The sequence below is a fragment of the Cibotium barometz genome, chromosome 54 (assembly GCF_041138505.1).
Source record: "Cibotium barometz isolate CiBa-2024 chromosome 54, ASM4113850v1, whole genome shotgun sequence".
NCBI lineage: Eukaryota > Viridiplantae > Streptophyta > Polypodiopsida > Cyatheales > Cibotiaceae > Cibotium > Cibotium barometz.
Genome location: NC_141099.1, coordinates 8,053,918 through 8,075,144, shown reverse-complemented (window position 1 = coordinate 8,075,144; position 21,227 = coordinate 8,053,918). Strand labels below are relative to the sequence as shown.

The 21,227-nt window shown below is 40.8% G+C and overlaps 2 protein-coding genes across 2 annotated transcripts; one reads left to right on the top strand and one right to left on the bottom strand.

Moving 5' to 3' along the window:
* Positions 1–3,255: 3,255 nt before the first annotated feature.
* Positions 3,256–4,288, top strand: LOC147607823 (uncharacterized). The gene is made up of 2 exons (XM_086790100.1): positions 3,256–3,789; positions 3,865–4,288. The coding sequence occupies exons 1-2, from the start codon at positions 3,277–3,279 to the stop codon at positions 4,279–4,281; spliced, it is 930 nt and encodes a 309-aa protein (XP_086646226.1). The 5' UTR covers positions 3,256–3,276; the 3' UTR covers positions 4,282–4,288.
* A 1,980-nt stretch (positions 4,289–6,268) lies between these two features.
* LOC147607822 (uncharacterized) lies at positions 6,269–7,879 on the bottom strand. The gene is made up of 2 exons (XM_086790099.1): positions 7,086–7,879; positions 6,269–7,013 (listed from the first exon to the last, which is right to left on the bottom strand). Exons 1-2 carry the CDS (start codon positions 7,734–7,736, stop codon positions 6,651–6,653), a joined length of 1,014 nt encoding a protein of 337 aa, XP_086646225.1. The 5' UTR covers positions 7,737–7,879; the 3' UTR covers positions 6,269–6,650.
* Between the last annotated feature and the right edge of the window lie 13,348 nt (positions 7,880–21,227).

Sequence of the window (21,227 nt, the reverse complement as noted above, 5' to 3'; positions counted from 1 at the left end):
CACTCCATTGTCACACCAGAATGCTCCTTGCCAATGGGATCAAGGGAGAGATCTATATGGTTAGATGGAGGCAATAAGAGATGGTCCTTTCATGGTGGTTGTCTCTCACAAAAGGCAAGGGATCAAAGGGAAGCGACTACAAGGAGAAAACCTACAACCAATCCTATCTAATGCAAGCATCCATCAAACTCGCAAGATTCAATAGCATGCATGCAAGGGAAAAGAAGAGCTCGCAAGTAAACTATTACAAGAAAATGATTGTCAATTGCTTATTGTCAAAAATGTCATATACACAAGTGATTAGTTTTTACACTAGGTTGACCAAACTTAAAAACGGTTTGGTCCATTAGGGGAAGGTTGAGGTCTATGGGGGCCCTTTAAGCTGCCATGAGATTAAGGAGATGATTAGTGTGAAGGCCAATAGGAAAAATACATGTGTACAAAAACGTTGGGTTGATTAAGACCCTAAATCTTGTGGTCAAAGGTGGAATCTTGCCTTTTTCAGATCTGCCAGCAAAGAAAATCTTCAATATCTTTTTTTTAAATATTTTTTTAAAGGAAAAGTTTCAAAAAGTTACCCCCCCTCACTTCCCTCTTCCCTCCAAAAGTAGGGGCGTGTTTCTCTCTCCTCCCTTTTAGACTAACCCACTTTCCCCATCTACCACTCACTACACCCTCACTTGCAGCCCTATCTTCATCCCCAACTTGAGGAAAGCTCTTTGCTACCACCTACTCAGAGAAAGCTCTGTTATCAGCCTCTTTCTCTCTCTAGAGGAAGCTCTGTTATCAGACTCTATCTCTAGGTCTCTCTCTCTCTGTGTGCAAGCAGGCACCTAATGCAATCTCTCATTAGCTTTCTTTTGAGGAAAGCTCTTTGCTACCAGCTACTCAGAGGAAGCTCTGTTATCAGCCCTTCTCTCTCTCTCTAGAGGAAGCTCTGTTATCAGACTCTCTCTCTCTCTCTCTCTCTCTCTCTCTCTCTCTCTGCATGCAGGCACCTAATGCAATCTCTCATTTGCTTTCTTTTGAAGGTTTAGCTTTCTGTGTGTGTGTGCATGTGTGTGTGTGTGTGTGTGTATTGTGTGTGTGTGTATGGATTTGCAGCAAACTTCTTTGAAGCTTTAGCTAGCTCTCTCTCTCTCTGTCTCTGAGCAGGTATTTGCTTTTTTGCCATATTCTTAACATTCACTTTCTTTTCATTTGGGCCATCTATGGCTCTTCAGTGTGTACGCAGGCCATCATCCACTATCGAGTCCATGGCTATTTCCACAGTACAAGATGATGAAGGTTATTGGATTCCTACCGTTTTTAAGCGGTTCATGTGGATAACAATGCAGCCCAGTTTGAGGGGTGCACACAAGGTTCCTCGAAGGCACATGGCTTCCACAAGCCATCACTGGAAAGGAAGGATCTTAGAATTCAAAGTTTGCAACAAGGATGGAAAGCGGCTTGCAAAGGTGCAACATGTTTACACCTCAAGCCAAATACATCTTGAAGATGAGAACTCACCACGGTTCCCAACTAACTGTAAGTTTCAGTCCTTGTTTAATGTTTCTTTGCTTTGGAGAAATGCTTGCATGAAGACTATGTGAATATCAAGAACTCCAATGTATTCTATTGTATGCAGATGTTTTTCCTTCAACATGTGTGGAATGGCAGCCTCTAGAATGTTTTACAGGGACCTTCGAAGCATGTCATGTTGATCTAGGTAGGCTTATGTATGCTGGGGAAACAAGTTCCGAACTTGCAAATAGAGGAGTATTTTTCATTGCTGCAACATATGTTGTGCCACAGAGGGGAAGGTTTGGAGCACTTGAGCCAATTTCTCCTCCTGCACTAAATAGCCCGGAATGGCCCATTCCAGACCCCACTACAATGGAGAGCTTTCAGCGCAGGATTTTCCATGACATTCAGTCAAGCCTAAAGGCTGCATATGGATCCCACAGGATAAGTGTATCTCTTTTCATGCCTTTACATGTGTTTATTGCTATTTTCAAAGCAGGCAAGTTCCATCGCACCCCAACAATGTGGATAAGCAAAGATGGGGCCTTTGAAGCTCTAGATACATTTCTAAAAGGTGACTGGACCACCAAGGTGGCAGAACATAAGGGCGATGTAATAAAGTGCTCAGCGGTAATGTCAATGGTAAGATGCAGGTATCAGATAGGCAAGCAAAATCTAACTATGGTGTACCCTATTAGAAGGTGGAAATGCTCGCATGGTGAATGGGAGGCTTTGGACTCTGATCTCTATGCTAGGGAGGAGGTAGAACTTCATATTGAAGTTCACCCAGGAGAGGAGCATACAGTGGTAGTTAATGATGATTGGAATTTTGCTCAGTTGAGAGATCGTATTGTCATGTCCTTTAATGTAAGGAACCAATTCAAGTTTGTTGTTTCTAATCGACCCATGCGTCAAAGGTCAGAGAAACATACACTCTGTGTGTCATTGGAGCCCCCTAGGGCCCTTAGCTTGAAAGACTGTTAAGTTGCAGACTTAGGTAACATTTTGAGTGATTTTGGGCGATAATTTGTAGCGGTGTACTTCTGAATACAAAATTATTGATTGCACCATAGTCCCAATGTCCTCTGTATTTCACTGCAACTTGGATTTTAATTTTGTTAAATTTAAAATTTTTAAGTATGTTCTATAAATTTATTAAACTTTATAGTGGAATGCTTTATAAGAATAGGTTTTGCTCTATAAAGCTCATTTCATTCTTAAGATCTTGCAGTTTCTATTTCCCTTCAATATCCCGCCATGGCTTCAAGCTCTAACTCGCTACGCGCAAAACTTGAGAAAATTGGGCTCTCAGCAGGTGCAGGTGAGAACATCGCCATTTTTGAGGGGGTGATCGATATGCAAAAAACTATAGACCTTCATGCAGAGGCTTTTCAAGAGCAGGTCCAGTACATGAATGATGTAGTGGCACAATATGTCGTGCAATTGCCTGAATCCACCACTAAATGGGTTCCAGTGGACTTAATCAGGCATCTGTACCATGGTGACAAGTCGTTCCGATTCAGGCTCAACCGATTTTTGAAAGGGCTTACATCTAGCAATTATAGGGTCGAAGATGATGACACCGTTTATGAATTGCAGGTTGGTAATGTAGGCACCACCTTCCTTTCATGGGATATGACGTTAGCACTGTTTTTGCAAGAAGCCAGGGATACAGAAAAAAAGAAGGAAAAGGCAGTGAAAAAGGAAGTAGCTCTTGTGAAGGAATCCAAAGGCGAGGTGGAAGAGGTTTTCTCAGAAGAAGCTGAAGCGTCCATGGCCTTGGTGCTTCTCCAACAAGGGTCAACTGAGGATGAAGAGCCTCATCGTGACCTCGAAGGGGATGAAATTGTGGAAGAGATCCCTGAGTTGGATGTAACCACTTTGAATCCCATCATCATGGATAACAAGGAATTTCTTTTCCTTGATGACATTTGTAAATCCTTGGGGTTAAGGGAGGATGAGGCCTTAAGCATATTAGCAATTGGGTCTGGTTTCTGCAAAGAAGACACACTTGAGCAACAGCCTGCAGGTGTACAGATTGATTTTGATGACCATGATCTTACCAAAGCGCTAGCATTCCAAGGTTATGATACAGAACGTACAATTGAGGCAACTGTTTCCAATGCTCTTGTTGCTATAGAAAATGTAGCAGCAGAGTATGAAAGTGTCCCTCAAGAAGCATTTCAACCACATAAGCGCTTGCATGTAGATACATCAGTTGAGCAGCGTGGAAGCAGTATAGACATATGCAACCCACGCATTAGCCAATGTGATGATGACATTGAGGTGGGTTTAAATCAAAGTTGTGCCTTCATATTTATAAGTGAGTTATTACTAACACCTGATTTTTTTCTCTTGTAGAAAGCTTATATTTTTGACAAGTTTGCTGCACGTGGAGGTGGAGTTCGTGTGCAATCCGATGGACGAGACACCTCCCTGATTCATTACCTTCCTAGCCTCTCTCCATCATTTATTCGAGTAATCCATTTAGAGTACTCTGAGGAGGCACAAGCAGAGCTCATCAAGTGTAAAGCTCTAAGTGGGGTTCTCACCGAAGATGGGCTAGCAAATAATGCAAACAAATGTATACTTATTAGCAGGGAGGCAGCCATGTACACATTTGCAGGCAACTACACCGGCCACGTGCTAAGCCACTGTGCCACTTCAATCTCCAAAGGTGTAACCAATCCTATTATTATAGCTAATAGCCTAGGTGAGAAAACCACACAGAGTGACGAAGCTAAAGAAGCTCTCAGAAATCTTCTCAGGAACTTGTAATTTTCTTTCTACGAAATCAATACAAAATGTATACTTTTTTAATTGTAATGTTTCTAAGAAGTCTGAACCATTTCTCTTGTTTATTTGATGTGTCAGCACTGTGCCCTCTAAACTTTTGGCAGGCATGTGAATGTGTAAGAAATTTCATTGATAATGATCAAATATTTGTTCTTTGAATGTCACTTAACATCCAGCCGAAATCTGGCAGTACAAAATCTGAACAATTTTTAAAAAATCAAAATTTTTTATGTTTTTTGATATTTGTAAGCATATTTTTCATCAAAAAAGTGCACATACTCTTGGATAGAGTCAAAAAATTAAAAAAAAATGGCTGTGCGCTACGGCGCGAATTTCAGCCTTTTAAAATGCAGGGCAGGCTTAAATTCGCGCCGTAGCGCACAGCCCATTTTTTGATCATTTTTTCACAAAAAAATGCATTGTGTGCACTTTATTTTGATGATTACTCTGCCTAGAACCATAAAAAAAAAGAAAACTGTTGCTTTTATAAAAAATGTTCTATCTAATGCCAGACTTCACCAGGTGATTTTGAGCACCAAATAACTTTTTTTTTGTCCCTGAGCTTTTCTAAGGCCTTATTGAGCTTTAAGCCTTTTTTTCGGACCGAAAATAAATTCAATATAATTTTGTTTCTGCACTATGTAAGGATCCTCTGTTCAGTGCCAACAACAATGCCACGTAAAACAAGATAATGTTTCACAATCACCTTATCAGTAATATAAATTTTGTTCCTGTTTAACTAAGGCTCTTAATACATGATCAACAGTTTCTCTCATTCAAACAACAGTACAAGAAATGAAATGTCTGCTTTTATAACAGTTGAAACAAATGAATACGTTGGTTAACGAGTCATTGACAATATCTTGTAGATTCAAAAAAATGTATTACAATGTCGAGATTACAAAAGGCACAAAGGCCGCCGCCTAAAAGATTAATCCTATCCTATAAAGCCTTCCTTATGGAGCGCTTTATCCTGACGTAAACGTAGTGCAAGTGCCATGTCAACAGGCTTTAGGGTCACCCTTTTGGCGTGAGCATGGCACAACACCGAATCTTGAAACAGAGAGACCAAAATTGTTTCTGACGCCTCTTGGAGGGCCTCCAGTGCCGTACTCTGTACCCGAGTGACCCTGTCACTGTACTTGTCGATGACTTCTTTTACAACTCTTGCAAAGGGGGCCTTCGCCATGATGGGGTCTGTGCTCTTTTGGTACTTTCTGATTTCTCGCAGAGCCACGGTCCCTGGTTTCCATCTTCTCTTCTTGTTGGCTACGGGGGGTGGTGGTGGATGCGACCTATCTTCCCATGGTTGTCTATCATTTCTAAATTTTTTTCGTCTTTCTTGCTCGGCTGGATCTAGATTTAGTCTTCTCTTACTTGCTTCTGCCTTCTTCTTTTCTTGTTCTTGTTTTAATCTGCGTGCTTCTTGAATTCTTTGTTCCCGTCTTTCCCTCTCCCTTTGCACCTCCTGCTCCAGTCTTTCCCTCTCCCTTTGCTCCTCCTGCTCCAGTCTTTCCCTCTCCCTTTGCTCCTCTACTTGTCGTCGATCCTCATCTTCCATCTCCACCTCTTGCTGCCTGTTTGCACGTTCCTTCTTTCTCTTGACACGAATCTTTATTCTTTGTTTTTTAGGTGGAGACGGGGGCTGACGCCTCTCAAGTTCCTCATGTAGTGTTTGTGCTAAGAGCCTATCCTGCTCTTCACGATGGCTTATTTCCTCTGCTTCATAGAAGTCAGCAGCCTGTTGAAACTGCTCTTGCTCAATACACAGAAGTGCTTCCTGGTCTTCCTCAAATGCGACCCTTAGCTCCTCTTGTAGCTGCTGAGGGAATAGGGCTTGCTGTTGCTCTCTTCTTCTATGCTCCTCCTCATCAATCTGGCGTTGTTGCTCTTCCAGCACACTCTCCTGCTGCTCAGCCTCTGAGAGAGGTCGGGGGAATGGTGTACGCGTGGCTCTAAATGAGCCGGTGTCTCCAGGCTGCTTGGAGACATCCTCAATATTGTCCAGTCCTGAGAACACATCCGGCTGTACATCTTCCTGTCTGGTCTCTACCTCTCTGTCCATGCTTGTATGCTTCTTTTTGATACGTTTTTGCACTTGTTGAAATGCCTGTGCCGCGGCTACTGCGTGTATTAAGTTGTGTGCACCAGACGGTACGTTTGGGTTCTCAGTTTTGCGCGCAGTGTGCTTAGTTCTAGCCATCCATTGACTTACACGACTGAATGAACGTGAAAATGTAATTTTAAAACTCACTTTCACAGGTTTATATAGTTTTTGAAAAATAACTTATTAATAAAAAAAATCTCGACATTAATAAAAAAAGCTCTAACTTAAAAAAGGTTACAATTTTCTAATATGGAACCCATTTTCGACCCATACGCCTCCGCGCAGCGAACCACTCACGCATCCCATGCACGGCACTTGATGCTCGCCATGCAATTGCTCGTTGCAGATTGACATTTTTTACAACCCTTCGTAGTAATGACACCTGCCCTTTTGGTTTCTGTCGGCGTCGACCTCCCAAACTGCGATAAAACCAATTAAACATCTCATGCAAGGCATTACTTTTTTCCTTACCACCTCCACCATGTCGCGTGTTCTTAAAGTATGCTGCCTTAGCTTGATAATGAGAGCGCTCCATTCCTTGGGTGCTCCAAATTGCCATTGGACCATATTCGTCGAGAAAAAACTGTGCGTGGGCAAATATAATGTGCTGCAACAAAGATCATATCAGAATTTTACTATTTGGCGATTAATATCAGTAAATAGATAGAAAGGTAAATACCATATAGTGGGTGATATGTGTTTCTCCCCATGCATCAACCATTTGCTGAGTAAATGTATGTATTGCAGTCTTCAAGTTTGCAATCTCCTCGGCAACAAGTGGAGCCTTTTCTAGCAATTGAATCATTTTGTCAAGTGACTCCCACAGCCTTGCCCGCTTGAGACCAAGCTCTGCATTATTCCCACGATAAGTGGTGCATTCACAAATGGCCTTCCATAATTCATATTTTGTGTGACTATTGTACCCCTCGTAATTTGAGAGAAGGTGTCTTGCTTTGGACCCACCCATGCATATTTTGTTTGGATTATCCTGACCCGGTCCTGACTTTTTAGTATCCTTAGTCAGCTTTACAGCACCACCATGAAGCCCCACACTTGAAAGGACATCTTCCAGCTTACTGATGCATTCGTTGCGAAGATGTTCAGGCTCCATATTCCATGCATAATTGATATGTAACTTCAGTAATTTGTCCATTATGCGTAACCTAGCATGAAGCGTGCAAATATGAACACGGGAAAGTGGAATCTCTAATATAGGGCTCCATGAGATATCTTCTTGATCACGATTAGGCGGACAATTGGTATTACAATTCATGATGCCATTAACCCATTGCATAGGTTTCTTTGGATCTTTGTTTTGCGTTGCACTCATTGAAGTTGGTTGTACATTTTTCTTGCCCTTTGCATGAGATTTGGTAGTCTTGGTGGCTGCAACCTTGCCTGAAGCTTTGCCGCGATCAATATACTCTGATTTTGAATGGCAGCAATAAATACATGGAAAAAAAGTATTTGCTCCTAGCTTGCATCCCAGCATACACTTCAATGTCTTTAAATCACCTGCCATGTGCCACTCAACTGTAAATGTTCCTGCATCTTCCACATGCAAAGTTTCTCCTTTTGATTGCAATGATATGACATTTGGGATGCCTGTTCGGGTAAGGTACCATCGCAATGTATCATTTGTCTCCTGTGGAAGCTCAAATGCTGCCAACCACCATATATTCTTTTCTGATTGCACTCCATAGTAATCTTTTCCCTGAGATTGACTTCCCTTGTTGGAATTTGAGGCTTGTGCACTACAGTCAAGAAGATTATCATCCTGTTCCAGATTTCCTTTCATAGCCCTGTTCATAAGTGTTAGGCTGACTCTTTCTAATTTTCGTCCTTTTACAATTTGACACTCATCAAGCTTTAACACAAACACAGCCTGACCTTGGCACTCCTCAATGCTTAGACCATAATAAGAAATCATAGCTCTTTGAAGGGTCCTTAAATCAATAAAGACATTGTTGTACTTGTTGTATTCAAATACCTTTGTAGTACATACAGGCAGAGCATCCTCCACATGACGGTAGCCACCTAACATGGTTGCAATTTCTGAGTTTGCACTTTTTCTTGCCATGGTTACACTATATGGAGTTGGTAGCATGGGTCGAAGAAAACCTTTTGCACGATGACCTAGTGTAAACACCCTGTAGATGGCTTCATATCCCTTCCTACTGACACCAGCACTATCACATGCATCCATAATCTGTATGGGGCTTACCATATTTTGCAGCTCTCCAGAAATTCTGTTTCGGATTTGCTTAGATATTTTGCATGTGGGATCTTCTAGCAGCTTATATATGTCTGATAACTTAACAACATGTTTCAATATGCCTGCTCTACATTCCTCAGCACCACCTTCATATCCCATCATATCCCCAGCAATATCTCTACATGGAACATAAATACAAAATAACATCAATATGTTTCACAAAACAGAAAGGCCTGCAAAACAATGGCAAGAATAGAAGTTACCTTGTTGCTCGTACACGTCGTTTTCTTGCTCCACTTAGGATTGCCAAGGTTTCTAGGGACTGACGCTTTCTTTTTCGTTGTCGAAAGCCTACTGGAAGCTTCTTCAGGCTTGCAAGATGTCGTTGCTTGTTTCGTGCATCCTGTTTGGCTGCATTCACCTTGTCCCGTTCATTATCAAAGGCCTGCTTAAGCAAAAAGTTGTTCTGCTGGAGCTCCTGATTCTGAGTTTTCAAGTTGTTCACCACTTCTTCAAGCCTATCAATGTCCTTCTTGTGTTGCTTCTGCAACTCAAGCCATAAGCCTCGGAAATGCAGTCTTGAATGCGATTCCTGAGCTGCAACAAAAGAAAGCCTCCTACAGTAGCCAAATAGACCATTAGCTCCATCACCTACATAACTAAGAAATGTAGTGATATTAACAAAATGAGGTGGAGCATTGGTGAGCGGGTCAATAGGGTATATGAATCCATTCGTCCAGAGGTCAATACATTTTCGCCCTTGTGATCGAAGAGTACCCAATGGCACATCGGTCACACCACTTGATTTTGTGCTGCGGATTGTAGCATACTCAGCAGCCAAATCTACATGTAACCTGAACTTTGGGGCTCTGTTAGATATATCTTCAAGTGGCATTTTCTTTAGGGTTAGGCAATGCTGAAAAGACCTTCTAGTAGAACACAATGCAAGAGTGAGGATAGGGTATTCTGAGGAGAGTGCAATGAAGTTTTGCTGTAAAAAATATTAGAAGGTCATAGATCTTCTGATTAGGTAATAGGAGAAAGGACAAGGAAGATGGCAAGAGGCATAGAAAATGGTAGATTGAGGTTTTGCAGCATAATGCAGTAGAGAGAGAGAGAGAGAGAGAGAGAGATGTAGATTGCAGACAGAAGTAGGGGATATGTATGGTAAACAATGCAAGAATGGAAAATGGTAAGCTTTGAAGCTATGGAGGTTGACAGAGGGATTTTCTGCACTTCAATGGGGGAAAGACATGAGAGAGAGAGAGAGAGAGAGAGAGAGAGAGAGCAGAAAATGATAAAAAGATGAGGCATGGAGGATGAGAGAGTGTGAGATATCTGCATTTGGAAGTTCAGAGATTATGGAAGCTTACTAATCAGAGATGCAGAGCCATGGCACACCCAAATGTGAGAAAGGGGAAGAGAGAGAGTGGTAGAGAAACGAGGGCGTCTTAGAGAGAGAATGTAGAGAGAGAAAGTGGGGGGGGAGCTAAACGTGGAGGGAAGAGAGGAGGGAAGGCTTTCCAGCCATTTTGAATTTGGGGAAACCAAAAAGTTACCCCCATTTTAGCTCAAGCAAATATATATTTGAAAAAATAGAAATTCAAATAATGAATGCATAAAGATCCCCTTGTCAGGCCTAGTCAAAGTATGCTTAGAGTCCTTAAGCAAAAGTACTTAAAAACATAATATGGCAGCTTAAAGGGCCCCCATAGACCTCAACCTTCCCCTAATGTCTATTACTAGTCTTAACCTAGTATGTACATGAAGTCCTTAGGTTTTCCTTATTTGACATTAAGCATAAGATAAGGCTGTTTTATATGTTTCAGTGTTGTCTCACAAAAGATAACTGTCCATTCAAGCATGCAAGATGATTAAGTTTGAATAGTTATATATATAACTATTTTTTCACATAGTTATATATATAATTATGTGTCAGAGGATACCACACACACACACACATTAATATATATTCATATATCAGAGAGATGTGTGTGTGTGCATTCATGTGTAAATAAACACATATTTATATTATGGAACATGCATAAGCCACACACATACATACCGTAGTCTCATAGAGATGCTACTATAGACTTTGGAAGTCCATCTTGTATAAGGTAAGAAGGCCTTAATGTATAATCTTTACTCTTCTAGCCTTCAAATCTAGCTTGGGGGGTGTCACTAAAAAACATGTAAGCCACATGTGATCACCAAAAGGGCTTTTAATTTGTTGTTGTAAAGTTATAGAAAATAAACATACATATATGTTCTTTAAATACAAAAAAGTGAGAAATTGCATAGAAAATGGATGCTTTTTATCATTCCAGAAGGTACGAATGGGGTGGATATGAATTGTAAAAATCACTAGATAGGTGGTTCTTTAATAGCCTCTTGAGCTTATGTGCCTTAGGTGGTTTTTACATAGTGCCCATAGGCCTTAAACTTTTAGTTTTTGATGTCTTTTGTAATTACATATGGTAAAGTAGGACAAGAAATGACTCGGTAACATATTTAACACAACAAACAATTTAAACTAAAATCAAATTAGAGTTGCAACTCTTGTAGCCATAGATACATGATGACATTTAATTGAAATGAACCTAAAAGCATTGTTAAGTTTCCTATCTAAGAATAGGGGAATCTAAATCTCGTTGCTTTTAATTTTTCTTTATCCAAGAATTTCTCTTGTAGTCCTTGTGTTTTATCTCTTTTGACTTTTTGTTTCCACTAGTCAATAATAGGTAAAGCTTGCTATGCCTATTTCATTTCTCCTTTTACACTTCATGGGATGTGTTATGCATTTGTTTCTTTTTCTCACTTTCTAATTCTTCCTTTTACTTCACAATGTCATTTGTCATGTACTTAATGGGGTGCGTTATGTACTCGTTGCTTCTCATCATCTTTTGATTTTTTTTTTTGTACATCTTCCTTTTATATTGGGTTGTCACCATTCAGATGTAAATGATGCATTTTTTATTTCTTTTATGTAGTAACTTTATTTTTGTGTTTAACCCTATCTTCAAATGCGGACTTGGAAAAGTCTTTATCTTATCATTATCATCTACCTCCACTATTGGGATCCTTGCCATTTGCCTCTCATGATAATATAAGAAAACAATAAATTCGATCCTACTCATGTTGATTATGAATGGTGGTAGCCAGTGTTCCTAACAAACTTCTGCTCTACTACCTGATCCTTATTCTCTTGAATGATGGTAGCCATAACATCATCCTCCACAATGGGGGGCTCAGAGCTCAAACATCGCCTCCTGATGCTGGACCAACAATGTCTCCTACTCCTCTACTTGTGGTTGAAGCCTATCATGCTCCTCCACATTCTTTGCCCTAATGATGACATCCTGAGCAGCACGCTCAGCCTTGTAGATGTTAAGAAAACATGGTGCTCATGCTAGATCAAGTGTGTGGAGGAGAAGAACTCACAAAATACAAGAAAACTATCTTGCTTATTAAGTTGTTTATGAATATAACTAGGCCTTGCTCAATACAAAATGCCTCCTAGCTCCACCTATAAATAGATGAGCTAGTGGACCTTAAGTCCATTCACACTCACACCCTTCTCTTCCCCTTCTACTTAACCTTAGTCTCTTAATACCCCCCCTCAATACCAACTATGAAGGAATGGAATAGGTGGTATTGGACATAGGATGCCTTTATAACATTAGGCGTACAAGGTTTGGAATATAGGTGTGATTACATTGAGATTTAAAAAAATTTCTCAGCAGAGGTAGAGGCTGATACAAAGTTTACCTCTGACTCTTTGTGGACATTTAGAAGTGATATGTCCCATTTGTTTACACTTGTTACATTTCATTTTGTGGGGATATTTGATCTAACAATTATTTGCCAAATGACCCACCTTTTTGCAATGGGCACATCTTACTTTGACCACTTGATGTGACAAAGCTTGTTCGATAGTCGATGAAGTGGTTGCATTTAAAGATTTAGCTCCTCCCTTTGGCCTCTTTTCTTCATCAAGACAAGATTGAATGACTCCTTCGAGGGTGGGATTAGGTATATTCTTCAGGGTGGTGACCAAGGTGGGGTACACCTTCTTGACTACTTTTAACAAAACAGCCCACTGCATCATCTTCATCCATTCTCGCATTCACTGATGCAAGTTGAGCCAATAGGCCCTTTAAGTGAGAGATGAAGGCTCCAATGCCATCTCCCTCTTTGAGTTCCAAGCTGAAAAATTCAATTTTAAGTGAGATCTTGGAATTCTTACCACGAGCTCCATAGAGCTTATCAAGCTCATCCCATTTCTCCTTTGCAGTCGAACGCTGGTCCACATGGTGAATGAGCCTCATCAAGATGAAGCATGATGATGGCTTGTGCCCTCTCATCATCTTCAATATCTTCAGCCTTTGTTCGATGAATAACCTTAGTGCCAGAGATGAATGGCCAAAAGCCTTTGGACATCATCTTGTACTTGACAAGGACTTGCCAAGTGTGGAAGCCCTCTCCCGAGAACTTCTTGATTTGAGTGTTGTCCTTTGACATTGGGTATTGAAGGAGAATATTAGAGAGTAATGGGCTGATTTATGGTGAATGAGCCTCATCAAGATGAAGGCTTGTGCCCTCTCATCATCTTCAATATCTTCAGCCTTTGTTCGATCAATAACCTTAGTGCCAGAGATGAATGGCCAAAAGCCTTTGGACATCATCTTGTACTTGACAAGGACTTGCTAAGTGTGGAAGCCCTCTCCCGAGAACTTCTTGATTTGAGTGTTGTCCTTTGACATTGGGTATTGAAGGAGAATATTAGAGAGTAATGGGCTGATTTATGAAGAAGAAAAGACCAAAAATTTATGATATTTAGGCTTAATTAGAAAAGAGAAAGGCTTATGAGAGTGCAACAACCCTAATCAAGTCAAGGATGTTGCATAAATAGGAGATTAAAATAGTAATTTTTATGGTTTAGCACTTAAGGTTTGTGTCCAATTACTAATTTTGATGGGGATTAGCTTCATTAGTGTTAAAGAACACTTTGTTTGGTGATTAAGATCACCATTAGTGTTTAAAAACATAATTAGTACTTAAGAGCATATTTTTAGCATCTAATGACACTTGTATTGGCGATTAGATTCACCATTAATGTTTAATAACACTCATTAGTGTTTAAAAACACTTTGGAGTAACTCCCCTTTGTTGGATTAGAAGCTTCATTAGTGTTAATCAACACTATTAGTGCTCATTAGCACATTTTGAAGAGATTTGAGAGCTTGAAGATGAAGAGGAAGCTTGATGACATGATGAATGAGACTTATGATGCCTCATATGGTTGGCCACTCCTTCAAAATCAAGAGAAAGATCAGCATCAAGCTCTCACACTATCACTTGGGTGATTAGAGCAAAGAGGGGAGGATTAGAGCAAGAACAAAAGATAACTTGAAGCTTTAATGGAAAGCTTCCATGGAAAAACTACAGCCGCTTGGTTTTCTGCTTCCCACGACCGATTCACGCCACCATTTGGAGTGAAACTTGAGCTGTGGAGTCCTCAGAGTGTGGGCTACAAAAGCCCTAAGGCAATGTTGCCTTTAATCGCTTGTACACGGCGAATTCTTGTACGGCCACTACTGTGCAACAGAAACTGCGCCGGGCTGAACCAGAGTGAATGCCGCATCGGAGAAGGGAGAGATCCAAGAATTGATGGTACGTTCGTGAACGCCCGGATGTCCTCCACATTTCTTCAGTTGAGATCTCCCTAAGATGAGGCCTCCACGAATGGCTAGAGGTCCTCCACTAGCAGGGGGTTGAGCTCCACACAAGAGAAGATGAGGATTTTGACCTATTCTACACCACAAATGTGACCTACTCAACCAAAGCTTTGATACCATGTTAAGAAAATGTGGTGCTCATGCTAGATCAAGTGTGTGGAAGAGAAGAACTCACAAAATACAAGAAAACTATCTTGCTTATTAAGTTGTTTATGAATACAACTAGGCCTTAATACAAAATGCCTCCTAGCTCCACCTTTAAATAGATGAGCTAGTGGACCTTTAGTCCATTCACACTCACACCCTTCTCTTCCCCTTCTACTTAACCTTAGTCTCTTAATAGTAGAGGGGATGCCAAAGCTATTAGTTGGGATTGATGTAAGCGGCCATTATCCACTAATGAGAAAGGGTGACAATTTGGATGCATCGTGGTGCCTCAAACAAGGTGTCAGAAATGATGTAGCCACCATTAGGATCAAACTTGGGGAGATCAAATGTGATGATTGATGGGGCTTGATGGAGAGGTTGGGAAAGGAGGAGGTGGTGAATGGGGTGTTGAAGGAAGAAGTGGAGCCGGAGTCAAGGTGGGGAGAGATTCCGTGAGGTGACCCACATCAGTGTGATAGTACTTAGTACTTAGTACGCACTGAGGATGGGGAGCTCAAATGTGATGATCAATGGGACTTGATGGAGAGGTTGGGAAAGGAGGAGCTGGTGAATCAGGTGTTGAAGGAAGTGGAATTGGAGTCAAGGATGGGAAGAGAGGTTCCCATGAGGTGACCCACATAAGTGTGATAATACTTAGTATGCACTGAGGTAACCTGTGTGTAGGAATGGGATCTAACAAGATGACGATGGGCTGATGGTGGGTGCTCAGCTAATGGTATGGCACATTTACATGCACCAACCCATTGAGAGGAAAATAAATGTGAGTGTACATCCTTCCTTGTTGGAAATAGGGCTGCATGAACACACACACACACACACACACACACACACACACACACACAGAGAGTGGAGAAGCTTAAGGGAGCACACAATGAGATGATAGATAGACAATGAATGTGTGTTGTATAAAGATGATAAGTATACCCCAAGATGGGTGTATACTAACACGCGAGAAAAAACCTCCTAAAGAGGGAAAAAGTTTTCCTGACTGGTCCTAGTGTATTCACACACATCACTACCAAATATAGCTATAAATCCCCCATGGAGTGATGATATGAACAAGGGGCAAGTTGGCACTAGAATTTCAAAGATGTGCTAGGATCTTTGGACTGTGATAGGGAGCCTAGACTAGTCCCCAAAGGGAAGTAAGTTTAAAGCTTTGCGAAAAGCTTCAAACTTCTCTCGTGGTGGTGGGAGAGCCTTCGAGAGAACAAATTTGCCAAGTTGTCTTGTGTTGGCATATAAGCCAAGCTGATTTCTCCCAAAAAACATCTCCCCCTGACATAATGATAGTGCACCTTAGTGTGCTTTGTGTGAGCATGAAAAATTGGATTCCTTTGCAAAACTGCCATTATAGTGCCTTTCGGTACTAAACATTGAGTTCGGCAATGTTCACTCCCTCCACATCTAAAGAAGATGGTAGGCCTAGTTGAACCAGTTAAGGGATGCTAGTTGGTGGTTCTTTGGAAAGGTGGCCTTTCCTCATAAGTATTATTAGTAGGAGGAGAAAGATTAGTGGGAGGAGCAACTATATAGGCCACAAGATTTGATTAATAGACTTGGGTTGATTGAGGGGATGGCACTGTAAAAAATAGACAAGTAGGTGGAGATTGTAACAAGCTTGATATTGCATTTGCACTAGAGGGGGTGGGGTGTATGTCACCTGGAGTATCCTTGGTGTGGAGCCTAAGCATAGGTGAATGCTACTTGAGGTGCCAGAAGGGGGGTTGAACATAAGTGGCTACACTCGAGCGGTAGAGGTGGCCCACTGGAGCAAGGTGGTGTGCCAAGAAGAATACCACTGAGTAAGTGGCTTGGACATGTGTGGTCTTGGTAGTTATAGAGCAGGAGACCCGAGTGGTGCAATGGTTGGAGCCACCATGTAGTCTTTTGTGAAAGAATCTAGAGGGGTAGATCCTTGGTGGAGTTGTTGGTGTATTAGCATAATTCCCTTGAGGTAATAGCATTCTGTCCACCTTTGGAGAAGAACGATCAATACTTCTTGGAAGGACACTTACCTCAAAGTTGGCCTTGAGAGTTGCACACTGTGCACCATGGGATGGATTTGGTATCTTTGACCTTGAGTTCTTGGATCTCCTTCCTCAATATGGACAAACCACTCCATTCTCTAATTGAGATCGCTTATAATCCTTAAGATTCTTCTTGAGTTTACCTAGCTTATCCAAGAGGCTAATATAGAAGCTATTTGTAGGAGTTAGGAGGGCCATGAGTAGAGCCAAGGTTGAGAACATACCAGGGATAATGGGAGACAGTGAGGTGCTGTGCTCAACTATAAGTCAAGCATTTTCCAGTTGAGTGGCCTAGTATTGAAAGTCTTGCTGTAAGATGCCTTGTGGAGGGAAAGTCTGTCTCAACTTCTGCTTTGTCTATGTGAAGAGGGATTTGAGCAACCACTGTTATAGCATCTATTTGTTGGTATCTTGAGGTAGCTGAGTTATCAAAACCTTTTCTTCACTAATGAGCTAGAGGCATCATTGTCCTTCATAGAAAGTTGATTGAGCTCTTGGGTGATAAGGTCATAGTAGTTTCTTGGCCGAACTGTAGCCAAGAAGTGCTGCTTTAGGGAATCCCAATCTGGGTTTGCACTTTCTTCCAAAGTATTTGGGAATAATATCAATCAACAAGCATCATCTTGATTGAGCCCATGGGAGTTGTACACCATGAGAAATGAGTGAACATTATATTCTGCATCATCTTCCGTAACCACCCCTTTGAAAGTAGGCAGCTTCTCTATGGATATAACTTAGCACCATTGGGAGAGGATTTGGCCCTTGGTGAGTAGCCATAGGGGGTAGGAAAGGTAGATAGCAAGGGAAGAGTAAGGGAGTGGGGCAAGGGAGGTGAGGCACCATTGGAATCTTTGGTTTTTGGGGGACATGCACTTACCCTCCCTAGACACTCAACACTCATTAGCACTTTCAAAAGAAAACAAAAAAGAATGAGACTATCCTTGACCTCTAGGAGTGTCCCACTATGATTGTCAATTTTCAGCTTATACATATAGATGATTCCCATAGGTCTTGACTCACTCTAAGAGGAGGAAGAGAAGAATAGGAAGATGAAGAGGGAGATGGAGTTCTCTCTAGGAAGTATACCCACTAAGGACTAGTCCCATTCATTAGCTATACATGCAAGCCTTTTGCTTACCACCATCCACTATGCTAGACTATCTTGCACTGTATAACCCTTCAAGTTGGTGACACTCTCTCGCTCATACCACACTAATCTAACAACTCGTAGTCACATAAGATACGAGCCAACAAACCTACGCATTCTTCATAAGCTTATCCAATACATAGAATATATTCCTCTCTCACAAAGGAGATGTAACCTTCACAATATCCTACTCCTTCATCAAGGTGGAGTGGACTCCTTTTTAATGCACTCTCTATGTGCTAAATGGGTTATAACCACTTCTGACAACTACCTCCATATCCATATTGTCATGATATTGATTTCAAGCAAGACCTTCCAATCTAGAGTTTATTGAGTATGCGAGATAGTGGTCAATAAGATCTCCCCTTAGCTTGGGAAAGGGAGGGAAAGACAATGCTTGAGAGAGATCTCTTCTCACCTTGGGAAAGGGACAGATATGTGCTACCCCCATGAGTAGCAAGGTGGCCATGTAAATCGTGAGTGCGCATGATCGTTAGTGGACTTGGTGGTCGGAGAAGGCTGAGGATACTAGTGGTGATAAGGAAAAACATGATAAAGAAAACTTACAAAACATGATAAGGGAGCATCAGCCAGGGAGGTCGGGGACTCGGAGATCATCGAATATGTATGACGACATGTGATCACTCAAGAACACTGGCTATGATGACAATCGATGATTATTACGATAGCTTGGATCACTTTGAGATTACCAGCTATGATGACCATTCGATGAGGTTAGGGAGCTCAAAGAGCAGCACCGATGATGCGATGATAGGCCAGTGAGGTCAGAGAGGTTGGAGAGATGGCAGAGACAAGGACGGAGTGTAGAGGGCTTGGCTAGCCATCTATAGGTCACCTGGCTAGCCATCTATACACACCTATGCTTATAGAGTGACTTGTACTTGCAAAGTCGTAGGTGCTATTATATACCACAAGCATTAAAAAAAAGAAAGGCGATAGTGATGAAAGTAACCTATGAATATTGTCCCGAAGGCGATAGTGATGAAAGTAACCTATGAATATTGTGCCGAAGTTGAGAAGAAAGGTCAGGATGGTAAGGTACCTATATTATCTACATAAACACGAAGAAGAAGAAGAAGAGGAAAAAAAAACTAGACCTAAGAAAAACCCTAACCCTAATGCTTTCACTTTCACACTTGTAGAAAAGGAAGAGAGGGAGAGAATGAGGAGAGAATATGCAAAAAGCCTTACAAAACATGATAAAGAAACCTTAAATCTAAAAAAAAAGAAAAAAGAAAAATCCAAATCCTAACATATAGGAAACCCTTACTTGTAGAAGGAGGAGATAAGAAGAGAATAAGGAGAAAGAAATTGAAGTGCTTTAACCCTAACATATAGGAAACCCTTACTTGTAGAAGGAGGAGATAAGAAGAGAATGAGGAGAAAGAAATTGAAGTGCTTTAACCCTAACATATAGGAAACCCTTACTTGTAGAAGGAGGAGAGAAGAAGAGAATGAGGAGAAAGAAATTGAAGTGCTTTAACCCTAACATATAGGAAACCCTTACTTATAGAAGGAGGAGAGAAGAAGAGAATGAGTAGAAAGAGATTAAAGTGCTTGGACCTACAAAATATGAGTAAAAAGAGATTGAAGTGCTTGGACCTATAAAATATGAAAAAAAACATGAAATTTTAAAAAAATAAGTAAAATTAGAAAAAAGCCCTATATATACACAATAGCCAGGATGAGGGAAAAGGAAAGAATCCCTATAAAAGGAAAAATGATCTATAGTATAGGGAGTAGATATGAGAGGGATTGCATAGGAGAAGATGACCTTTTTTCAAAAAAATAAATAAAAGGGAAAATAGAAGATAATTATTCTTGGGTTTTACTTTCTCTGTCATCGGTAAATATCTTGGTTTTAATTTTTCCTAGAGTCGATACATGCGTTGATAAAAGTGCTGGTATATGTATCAATATATAGGTATCGAAGTTGATGCCAACACTTCACCGATTGTAATTATGGACAACAATACTGAGGCCCATAAGATCACAGTATCAAGGCCTATAAGATCACATGCCTAAAAAAAACTCTTCTTAAAAACGTTGCTACTAGGTAGATCTCTTGTAGTAGTGAGGAAGGCCACTTAGTGGATTTGGTTATCGCCTAGACCAAAATGATAAAGAAAAGTGTTTTGGTTATCACCTACACCACTAATGATAAAGGAAAGTGCTTTGGTGGATTTGGTTATCACCTACACCATAAATGATAAAGGAAATTGCTTTGGTGTCTAGACTTTTCCACTTAGCAATTACATCTTTATCATGATTAGTTTTCTTCTCAGTGTCATTACTTATCCTCCACATGTCTCTATCCACTAACCCCATTTGTATTTTGATGCACCAACAAGTGTGGTACTTGGTCCTATCAAATTTCTCACTCTTGTCAAAGAATGAGTCCAACATGTTCGTCATGGTTTCATACACACGAAGTGGGAATGTTCTTTACAGAAGGAGGACTATAAAGGTGGTGCTTGGTGGCTAAGTATGTGGGTTGGTACTAGACATATATAAGCTTCTAGGGATTGGTGAGACACAAACAAGAGTGAAGAAGGTGATTTCATCCTTTCACACATCAACATGTTATATAAATTGCCTCAAAGGTTCCTTCATAAAAAATAATAAGTTAAGTGGCTTGAAGTCTCATGATTAGCATATACTTCCAAGATCTTTTATTTAAGACTTCCTTAATCATCACTAATAGTGAAAGTGTCTTAACTCACTAATGTATGTTTATCAATGGTGTTACTTTGTAGTTTGTGCTTCCAATTGCAATCGAAGGATGTGTAACAGAAGACATTAGGATCACCATTAATAAGACTAGTGGATTAGGAAGATGGATTTCTTCAAAGGAGATCAACTTACAATCTATTGAGCAGGCAAGTGATCTAGGGCCAATATATACGACAACGTCGTATAACAATTGAGCATGTCCGCACATATGGTCTTCATGAGGCATTGGCACAACCAATTGCGAATGATGACATGGAAGAGAACCATAGGAGAGTGCTAGGTAACATGCCATACCATTTGGTGACATCGGGTGGTAGAGTGTGGAAGGTGGCAAGGCTTCATATGGAAAGCATGGTTGAGACTCATCTTCCCCAACCAATGAATGAGGTGCCTCCACCATTGCTACATGAGGAGGAAGAGAATCTTATCATGGACAACATGGTGAATGACTTTTTTTGATGGAAGGTCATAGATGATAATGAGCAAGGTCCAATGTCACAAGAGAAGGAAACCTTGCATAGAGAGACAAGAACCCCTTTGTATGAGGGATGTTCGTACTCCACACTATGAGAAAACTTGGAGATATTAAACTTATGAGAACCCCTTTGTATGAGGGATGTTTGTACTCCACACTATGAGAAAACTTGGAGATATTAAACGTGCAAACAACTTATGGATAGAGTGATGTAAGTGTCACCAGTCTTCTTCGGTAAGACCATCTCATTTTATTCTCTCAAATAGAAAATGGGTCATGTTTTATATACTCTCC